Below are 9,985 nucleotides of genomic sequence, written 5' to 3' on the forward strand. Positions count from 1 at the left end.
ATAAAACGATAAAAAATAAAGAGGAACGCTACTCAACACCAAAATGATCAAAATAATCTACCATCCACTGACAAATTTCTCTCATTCAAATAACTTAATATTTTTCTCATATTCTCAATGACATGTAGCCAAGTTATATAATGCATTGGATTGCCTCCCACTGGCAAGTCAATGAACTTAAATGAGATTAATCTATAAGCACATGATAAAAAGGTGGAGATAGCTTTCAACAAATTTTCGTCAATACCAATACTAAAGAGTTTACTTTTACGAATATTAACTTTTAACCTAAAAGCCATTTCAAAACTTATAAGAATAGTTTTGATACACCATAAATTTTCCCAATAACCTTCACATACGGATGGTATCATCAACATATTGGAAAACCCGAAATCCCACGAATACCTCTTGTTGAACAGCGAACCAAACCAACCAAACTAATCATTTAGAAACAATAAAGAACAAAAAAAGACCAAAAGAATCCCGTGCCTGAGGCGTCTTCCCACTGAAAAATTGTTGGTCAGACTGCCATTATCAACTAAAAAAAAATTATTTTAGAAATAAGAGATTATAGGAATAATAACTTATTTTAAACTAGAAACCAACAATTTTACAATAATTTTATACCATCATCCTATCAAATAAATGGGCCTAAAATCATTTACTAGGTGATCCTATTTAGAGATGAAAGCAAAAAATGCATGTTACAGCCATAAGTAAAATTTACTACGAAATTCAGACAAAAGCAACCACATCCTCCTTAATGATATCCCAGCATTAATAAAACCTACATCTGAAAAAATGAGTATTTATTATCACAAAATAATAACAAAACATATAAATATTGCCCAAATAAGTAGGTGCAGTACTAGATTAAAAAGCTTTTATTATTAATATAAAAAAAAAAGTACTATAGAAAGTTTTAATGAAAAAGTGGTTTATGGTTTATCCGCCGCTCTTTGTTTACTCCGCCAGCTTCCTAGCTTTCTTATTTTCCTCCTAACTCCTAACGGACTCCACGAGGTCCTTCTCTTTCTTTTATACATTCTTCCTCAGATCTCTCTTCTCTTTCTCTCTACATCTTCATTTCCCCATTTCTACTCTCTCCTCTCCCTCAAAATGCAATCCTCTCTCTCTCTCTCCCTCTCTCCCGCCATCGTATCCAGATCACATCCCTCTTTTACAGTCTCCTCTGTCAAGCCTCTCAACCTCAGCTTTTGCGGTTTAAGACGCGAAGCGTTGGGATTAGGTTTTGCAACTTCTCTTAACCGTAATCTCCGCCAGCTTCCTCGCCGCCAACACTCCGCGGTAGTAACCGCTGCGGCATCTGACAATGGCAGCACTTCTGGATCCTTTGATTATGATTTGTTGATTATTGGTGCTGGTGTTGGTGGTCATGGTGCTGCGCTTCACGCTGTCGAGAAGGTTTGATCTCAATATTCTCATTTCATTTCACCTTTTTATTACGAGATTCATAATTATTTCAGTATTTCACAGTCAATTTTGCAACTAAATCAGTAAATAAGTTCAAACTTCAAAGCGACACTGACGATATGCTCATAGAAATTCATATGTAAATGATTATTACTTACTCCGTCACAAGATTAGTGTCACGCGTACGGCTCATTTCACATATATTAGGAAAAAAGAATAATCATTTTACCAAATTATTCTTCTTAACTATTTGACGTGTTTTTCATTATCATAAATGCAGTGTAGAGTTAAAGGTTTGAAAGTAGTATACATAGTAATAATTGAATGATACAATTGAAAATAATAATTAAAGTTACAATAAAAATTGAGAATGACATTCATTTTTGGGATAAATTTTTCTTGCTAAAATGACACTCATTGTGAGACGAAGATGGAATACTATCTATATGATAAATCAAGTAATTTTAATTGTTAAATGCTGATTATTATGTGATAAAGTAAGATGAATCATAAATGTCACATTTTTTGCGAGAGTGAATTTTGATAAAGCAGTGATTGCAGGGACTGAAAACAGCTATAGTGGAGGGAGACGTGGTGGGAGGGACATGTGTAAACAGAGGATGTGTTCCTTCTAAAGCTCTTTTGGCTGCTAGTGGTCGTATGCGGGAACTAAAGAGTGATCATCATTTGAAGTCTTTGGGTATACATGTAAGAATGTTACGTTATAAGGCTCTCTTAAGTCTATTTTTGTTATTAGAATTAGAATTAGAATTTAGAATACTAATGCGTGATGAAGAGAGGTGTAGAGTAAGTGCAGTTGCATGTGATGTTACCTTTGTATGTTTGGATTTTTTCAGGTTTCTGCTGCTGAGTATGACAGACAAGGAGTAGCTGATCATGCTAACAATCTTGCTTCAAAAATCCGTAGTAATTTGACCAACTCTCTAAAAGCGATTGGAGTAGACATACTTACTGGTTTTGGTACTATAGTGGTAGGTGGCATATAAATACTATTATGCAATCTATGCTTTGTGAACATGCGATTTGATTCACAACTTAAATTATTTTTTAATGTTTCAAGCACATTATCAGTGAATGGAATGGAACTATCTGTTTCCTGAAATGGCAGAAGAAACTTTTTACATTTTCATTTGCTGCCATGCATGAATCTGTGCAGGGTCCTCAAAAGGTGAAAATTGGCTCTTCAAACAGCATAGTAACTGCAAAAGATATCATCATTGCCACTGGTTCTGTTCCTTTTGTTCCTAAGGGTGTTGAAGTTGATGGTAAACATCAATCTTTTCCTTTCATGTTATGAATATTTGATGCTCATTCTAGTTTTACATGATTTAGTTGACTTCTGGTCTTTCATTTACAAAAAGTAGGACTAAACTCTAGAAAAAACTGAAGTCCTATGAAAGGAAAAAAGGGATCAATTTTCCATTAGAGATATGTTTTGGTTAATAGTATATAGAATAATATCGGAGATAATTAATTTGGTTTTATGACAGGGATGTAAACCGTGAAAGCAATATATCTTCTAAGAAGATTGATAGAGGTATACCCTAGGAATCAAAATGACTTGTGCATGGTTTTTATTGCTTTGGAGAAGGGATGGTTAGGATGCCTAGAGAGAGAGGTTTTGTGGATGGTTTTTGAGAAGAAAATAGTTCATATTGCTTATACTCAAGCAAATTACTAATATTCATAGTAAGGTTATAACAAGTGTGAGATCTGTGAAAACATGGTAGGCCACATATGATAACTATAATACCAATTTTCAGCTGAGTCTGAATTTTTTAAACTTGGTCTTGAATATGCTTATTAAATATACTTACAAGCCAGTGACATGATGCGTACCTTTTGAAGATAATATAGTCCGAGTTGGAGAGAGGCAATGTAGTCAAATTGCTGTCATGATGTTATGGCATAGCGGATTCTTTGCCCAATTGCTAGAGGCTGCAACAGCTATTATATCAGCCACGTTTCCCCCATAGCAACACCATGTTTATATGGTCTATTTTTGGCTTGCTGCCATTGTCCTTCATCTGCCACTGATAACGTTTGAGAGAAGTGATAAACTGAGATGTAGAGACAAGCTTTCAAAGCACATGAATTTTATTTAAAGTAAATGCAGAAAATGAAGTATACGAAGCATAAGTTTACTGGAGGGGCAGTAATTAAAACTTAGAGGTGAAAGATAGAGATTATACCGTACCTCAATTCGCATTTTGTAGGAACCTTGGGTCAATCACATGTCATACAAAATGACAAAGAAATAGAGAGAGATGTACCTATAGATGGAATCATCCCCTTGAAAATGCAAGGTAATACTGCCTACAAAAGATTCACACTGGGTTTGACCCTTACTTGAACCTCACCATGGCTGGCACTCTTCAGCATCAGCCATCAGGTTGCCTTTTTTAGTTTTACTATAAGTTTTGTAATTTTGCATAAGACTGAATGTTGGACAGTGAAGAGTCAGGAGGTAAATAAGTTCCATATTGCAAATACGGTGACATTGCGAATGATGAGTATGCAAATAAGACAAGAAAGGATTTAGAATGAATGCATTGGAGAGAAAGTTGGGTAGCACATAATACATATTGCGGATAAGACCTTTAGAAGTTCTAGTAAAGAGTGTAGATTAGTTGGATAGTAGTCGAATAGTTAGAAGAAGATGGAGGCCAAGAACAGTTATATAAATTTATAATCAAATATGAGGGATTTTAAGTTTAAATGGTTTGTTTTTAGAAATGATTTACCATAAGATATTATTAGCGTCATTTGATTCATGTAGTCAACTCTGCCTATCGGATAAATGCTTTGTTGTTGTAGTATATAGGATTATAGAGTCCAATGAAATGTACAAAGGGGATCTTAGTTCAGCATGTGACGGATCTTCTATTTCACACTCTAAAATATCAATGTTGACTCATACAGTTGTATCAATCTTCAGTAGCTTTTCCAGTCCATGTGGTTAAGGGACATCAAGTATAGAAAAATAGCCATTATCTCTGCAACAGTGGAAAATTTAAGAAAAATTCCCTATATCCTAATTTGTACTCCCCCCCCCAAGTATCGATGTTCAATGTATGATTTACCTTCCATGTAATTCGAAATTTTAAAAATTCTGTCTGGTCCTAAGGTTTGTCATGAGGAAATCTTCTTTCTTCTTTATGACCTACATTTAATAATCTCTTGATTTCTTTTTAAGTTTTATTGGCTGTGATCATTTCTTAATAAAAAAATTCAAACTGTCACCTCTAGGGAAGACTGTGATTACCAGTGACCATGCACTCAAACTGGAGTCTGTTCCTGATTGGATAGCAATTGTAGGAAGTGGGTATATTGGCCTTGAATTCAGTGATGTATATACGGCACTTGGAAGTGAGGTGACACATCTTTGTGATACTTATACTTTATTTTCCACTATCCTTTGTTCATGAGAAATATTTGCAAAAAATTGACTATTATCCATTGAAATCAGAAACTTATGTTTGTGTTGCAAATCATATTGTTGTTGTTATAGTTTTTATTTTTTTCTAGAAGTTAACAGATATATAATCTTTATATTATTTCCATATAATAAAAGTTAGGCTTCTAGTTTATTGTAAGTTACGTAATTATTGGTATTATGCAGGTTACTTTTGTTGAAGCTTTAGATCAGCTTATGCCTGGATTTGATCCTGAAATCAGCAAGCTGGCTCAGAGGGTTCTTGTAAATCCCCGTAATATTGACTACCATACTGGAGTTTTTGCATCCAAGGTAACTACATCTTTTAATTTATTGATTCAGTTTTTATTGATTGGCTACTTTGACAAGCCAAGTCCTCACATTTTCCTTATAGATCACTCCTGCAAGGGATGGAAAACCTGTCTTGATTGAACTTATTGATGCAAAAACCAAGGAACCAAAGGACACTTTGGAGGTAACTTAATCTTTTTATTAGAAAGATTTCAAGTAAACTCATTGTTCATGTGTTAAATGTGTTAAGCTGAAGTGCCAAAGCTTCTGGTAGTTGATTCAATAAAATCAGATCTTATTTTTAAACCCATAAGTGCTTAATGTACTGGCTATATGTTTAGCATATGAGTGCATCAAACTGCACTGAAGCAGAAAATCTATATGACTGATTCACAATTAGATTCCACTTCTTTCTCTTTTTTCTTGCTTTGCTAAGGGGTCAGTTTTCCATGCTTAGTTTCAGAGATAGCACCTTCTGTACTATGTTAGTTCACCTCTTGTTTACCTGTGTATTTTATTTGGATTTGTTACAACTTACAAGCTATTTTCTTTACTTTGTTACAGGTGGATGCTGCACTAATAGCAACTGGAAGGGCTCCATTCACACAAGGCCTAGGACTGGAGAATGTATGTATTTCTAACGGAAATGTGTTTTATCATAGGAAATTTTTCCTGAAGGAAATGAATGTATATATTTGTATATTGTTCGTACAGGTTGATGTAGCAACACAGCGAGGTTTTGTTCCTGTGGACGAGCGCATGCGTGTAATTGATGCAAATGGCAAGCTGGTTTGTCCGAATTTCTCATGCACTAATTATCTTTTATCTGACATATTGTTACTGATATAGGATGTGGAATGATAGGTACCTCATTTATTCTGTATTGGCGATGCAAATGGAAAGATGATGCTTGCTCATGCTGCCAGTGCTCAAGGAATTTCAGGTAAGTGGAAACTGATGTCAATTTTCCATTAATATATATATATATTTTTTTTGCTTCAGTTTAACCTTATTAAAAATATTCTGACAGTGGTTGAACAAGTCACTGGAAGAGATCACGTGCTCAATCATTTAAGTATCCCAGCTGCATGTTTCACTCATCCTGAAATTAGCATGGTTGGATTGACAGAGGTATATCAGAACTCGGCACTCCATTTTTCAACTCTGCTACCCCCTTTGCCACTATGTTATTCATACAATAAAACTACTGTTTGTTGTCCTTCAGTTGAAATTCTTATGTGTTATGACCTAACTTAAAACTTGCAGCCTCAAGCAAGGGAGAAAGGTGAAAAGGAGGGGTTTGAAGTCAGTGTTGCTAAAACAAGTTTTAAAGCTAACACGAAAGCTCTAGCAGAAAATGAAGGGGAGGGACTTGCCAAGGTTATATTTTTGTATCTTGCTCCACCAATGCTCATTAAAGTGTTAAATGCTTTTGATGAATTCTTTACTAAAGAATTTCTTTGGTGGTACCAAAATTATTTGGTCATGACAGTTGTTCAACATTCTTATCCATCTTTTTATCTGGATTTTTGTGTGTTCATATACAGGCTTGACATTGCTAACTGTCATTTACATTGTGATGCAGTTGATATACAGACCTGACAATGGAGAAATCCTAGGAGTTCATATTTTCGGTTTGCACGCAGCAGATCTCATCCATGAAGCATCCAATGCTATAGCATTAGGGACACGTATTCAAGTAATTTTTCTACCGACTGATACTGTAATTTATACACAGTGACGCACCTGGGTTTTAGACTATTACTAGTCACCAATGTCTCTTATTGTGTTCTCCAATCTATCTACTAAACCTCGTCGTTTTGTGGTACCATGCAGGACATAAAACTTGCAGTTCATGCACATCCAACTCTGTCTGAGGTTCTTGATGAGCTATTTAAATCAGCAAAGGTGAGATAATCCTTAATGTAGTATCAACATGTTATTGAGTGTAACGTACAACATCCCTATTGACTTTATATTACACACACCATAGAGCTAGTTCATTGTAACACCTGCATTAATATGCGTTCTCTTCTACTATTGAGGCAGGTTAAAGCACACGCATCAATCCCAGTAAGTGAACCAGTTGCAGTCTAATCTTCCCAAACAAAGTATAAATTTTTGAAGAAATTTGCTTGTATTAGGGACTTCCGAAATATTCCGCATCTTCGGGCGTAAGAAGCGAGCACATTCAAAATCCTGTAAAAGAAGGGAACCGTTTGAGGGAGATCACCGCCAGCCTGATAATGGATTGCCGCAGAATATTACTTGTATTGATACATTTTTTTCTTAATATTTTTAGTGCCTGTCAAAGATACTTATATCTATTATTATTGTTCTTTTTAAGATAGTTTGCTCTTCCTAGTAGTAGTCATCGAGGAGGCCTTTGAAAGTGGCCTATTTTTTCAGTGGTTTTAGTCTTGCAACCAATACATGTACCATAACAATTTAACAAATTTAATATTATGATATCAAGTGTTGGCAACTCATTCTTTCTTTCAACTTCTATGATTAATGATTCAAAATTATGCAATTGTTTATTACACTTTGGTAATGATAATTAATTAATCCCTCCGTCCATTTATTTAGGGGACTCTTTGTTTCAAGTATAATAGTTACATTCTCGAGAATAGATGAGTGAAAAATTAATATACTCATGTTTGTTATAAAGTTTGGAAAAAATTATTCCTTGGTCTAAAGGTTCCAAAATATAGAATAACTTCCCATATTCCAATGCTTCTGTTTCCATGAAATGAGGTGATAATAAAAGCTTCATATGACGCTGGGAATAAAACTAATGTAACTTCCTATCACTCCACTTCAACAAATTATTTTACGTATCATATTTCTTAATATACTAATTATAAAAAAAATTATAATATACTAATTATAAATATTTTACGTATCATATTTCTTAATGATCAATTAATTAAAAAATGGTCAATCACATAACATATCAAATCAAACCATTAATAGAGAATACGCATTGCTTACTAGTATTTTTTGTATTCGCTTGTTATTGCTTACTGACATAAAACATTAAAACCTTCACTTAGTCTCAGTAATTTACTTTTTCATGTGAAAAATTTAAGTTCCAAGTTTTTAGAAAAAGTAGAAAATCTGAAATTCAAGATTTAAAAAAAATTATAAATTCAGAAAATATTTAAGTTTCCTTTATTTATTTATTTATTTATTAATAAGTTCCATTTTTTTATAATTAACATATTAATATTTGGGCTTGTCTAGAGTTTGCAGATTCATTTTCAGAAGGGCCAAGCCCGCCTTACCCTCATACTTCGGTCCATATATATAATTCCTCTATTTCTTAATTTCCCTTTACCTACACAGAAAACCCTAGCCCCCATTTGTATCTTTGAATTTAGGGTTAGCTCCTTCACTATTTCTCTCGCATTTCACTCCCTAACAATTCCCCTTGTTTAATTCTGTTTGTGTTTGTTGAATTTCAGAGATGGCGAAGTCAAAGAATCACACAGCTCACAACCAATCTTACAAGGCACACAAGAACGGCATCAAAAAGCCAAAGAGGCACCGTCATACTTCCACCAAAGGGGTATGTTTTCATTATCCATTGTATTTCTGAGTTTTCAACTTTTTTTTTCTTTAATTTCCAATTGATTGATATGTTTTTTTTATGTGATTTTGCTTACTAGTTTATTGTTATTGATTCTGTAGATGGATCCTAAGTTTCTGAGGAACCAGAGGTATGCAAGGAAGCACAACAAGAAAAATGGTGAAATCGCCACCGAAGAAGAGTAAACTGTCGATCTTAATGCGGCTTTTAGGATTCTCATATATGTTTTTTGTCAAAGTTATCTTTAATTTGATGGATTATTTAATTTAGCGAAATCTATTAATCTGTTAGCACTTTTGCTGATTTTTGTCTTAGACGCTTGAATTTTGATCCCGAATGTTTAGTAACTGCTATAGTAATCTTCAACGTTTATGCCAGAATTCAGATAATCAATTCTGTTGTTTTTAATATTGAAATTCAGCTGTATGCTTAATTTATCTTCTAAATGTCAACTTTGTGTGCTGTAGTCCAATTTAGCCTGTAGCAGAAACATTGACATCGATTATTTCAAAGCTACAATTTGTAGCTTGTGCATACCCTCGCTGAAATTAACCCAAACTTTCAGTTGCTGTGAATTCAATGGTTTACCAACCATTTGCTTAGCATGCTTCTATACAGTAGAATAGGACCTTGTTCATGATATCTAACCTGTTTGTTTTAGTTTGGAGAATAAATTATTAGTATTTTAGATAAATTATCCTTCAACACTCTTCAAAGATCTGTTCTGGTACATTTTTTTCAGTTCCTCCAAATTGGGGTTGTTAGTCCTTTAGAGAAAATAAACCATGGTGAAAGTCCTTTCAATTTTTTTACCCTTTTTTGATGAAACCTTTTCCCTCCCTTCCCTTTACCCCATAATATCAATAGACCATTCTCTTCCCGTCTGAGTTATAGACAGGTTTTTTTAAATAAAATCTCATTTGCAGCTCAGTTTAACAGGGTGTTAACATGTTATTAGTATCACTCAAGCCTGTTGATTTCCTTTGTGTAATTGGCTTTCATTTTGATCTGTCAATGGACTTCACGGGTATGGGTTGACTCGATCCACTCAATAACCTAACTTTATGTTCGAATATTCCAATTATTGGCTAATCCTATCAAACATCGAATCGTTTTTTATCTGATAATGATTTTAATGATTCAAACCTACAAGCCCAAACCAGTTATAAAGGCAAATATAATATTTATTTCATTTTACTTCAAACAATGAG

At 34.0% G+C, this 9,985-nt stretch overlaps 2 protein-coding genes across 2 annotated transcripts; both read left to right on the plus strand.

Annotated features, from left to right (window-relative positions):
• The first annotated feature begins 930 nt into the window (after nucleotides 1–930).
• LOC101506895 (dihydrolipoyl dehydrogenase 1, chloroplastic) lies at nucleotides 931–7,671 on the plus strand. Its single transcript, XM_004508103.3, has 15 exons — nucleotides 931–1,425; nucleotides 1,996–2,142; nucleotides 2,292–2,426; nucleotides 2,612–2,720; nucleotides 4,705–4,829; nucleotides 5,078–5,203; nucleotides 5,286–5,366; nucleotides 5,747–5,809; nucleotides 5,897–5,971; nucleotides 6,047–6,125; nucleotides 6,213–6,313; nucleotides 6,449–6,562; nucleotides 6,768–6,881; nucleotides 7,019–7,090; nucleotides 7,232–7,671. The coding sequence occupies exons 1-15, from the start codon at nucleotides 1,120–1,122 to the stop codon at nucleotides 7,277–7,279; spliced, it is 1,695 nt and encodes a 564-aa protein (XP_004508160.1). The 5' UTR covers nucleotides 931–1,119; the 3' UTR covers nucleotides 7,280–7,671.
• Nucleotides 7,672–8,432: 761 nt separating this feature from the next.
• On the plus strand, nucleotides 8,433–9,182 carry LOC101507225 (large ribosomal subunit protein eL29z-like). The gene is made up of 3 exons (XM_004508105.4): nucleotides 8,433–8,566; nucleotides 8,650–8,753; nucleotides 8,876–9,182. Exons 2-3 carry the CDS (start codon nucleotides 8,652–8,654, stop codon nucleotides 8,957–8,959), a joined length of 186 nt encoding a protein of 61 aa, XP_004508162.1. The 5' UTR covers nucleotides 8,433–8,566; nucleotides 8,650–8,651; the 3' UTR covers nucleotides 8,960–9,182.
• The last annotated feature ends 803 nt before the right edge of the window (nucleotides 9,183–9,985 follow it).

The sequence above is a fragment of the Cicer arietinum genome, chromosome 7, assembly GCF_000331145.2.
Source record: "Cicer arietinum cultivar CDC Frontier isolate Library 1 chromosome 7, Cicar.CDCFrontier_v2.0, whole genome shotgun sequence".
Lineage (NCBI taxonomy): Eukaryota > Viridiplantae > Streptophyta > Magnoliopsida > Fabales > Fabaceae > Cicer > Cicer arietinum.

Excerpts from the sequence above, each read along its gene's own strand:
- LOC101506895 (XM_004508103.3), top strand. The coding sequence starts at position 1,120 with ATGCAATCCTCTCTCTCTCTCTCCCTCTCTCCCGCCATCGTATCCAGA. Across the intron at positions 2,143-2,291 it reads TGAAGTCTTTGGGTATACAT|GTTTCTGCTGCTGAGTATGA; the intron begins GTAAGAATGTTA and ends GGATTTTTTCAG. Across the intron at positions 2,427-2,611 it reads CTGGTTTTGGTACTATAGTG|GGTCCTCAAAAGGTGAAAAT; the intron begins GTAGGTGGCATA and ends GAATCTGTGCAG.
- LOC101507225 (XM_004508105.4), top strand. The coding sequence starts at position 8,652 with ATGGCGAAGTCAAAGAATCACACAGCTCACAACCAATCTTACAAGGCA. Across the intron at positions 8,754-8,875 it reads GTCATACTTCCACCAAAGGG|ATGGATCCTAAGTTTCTGAG; the intron begins GTATGTTTTCAT and ends TTGATTCTGTAG.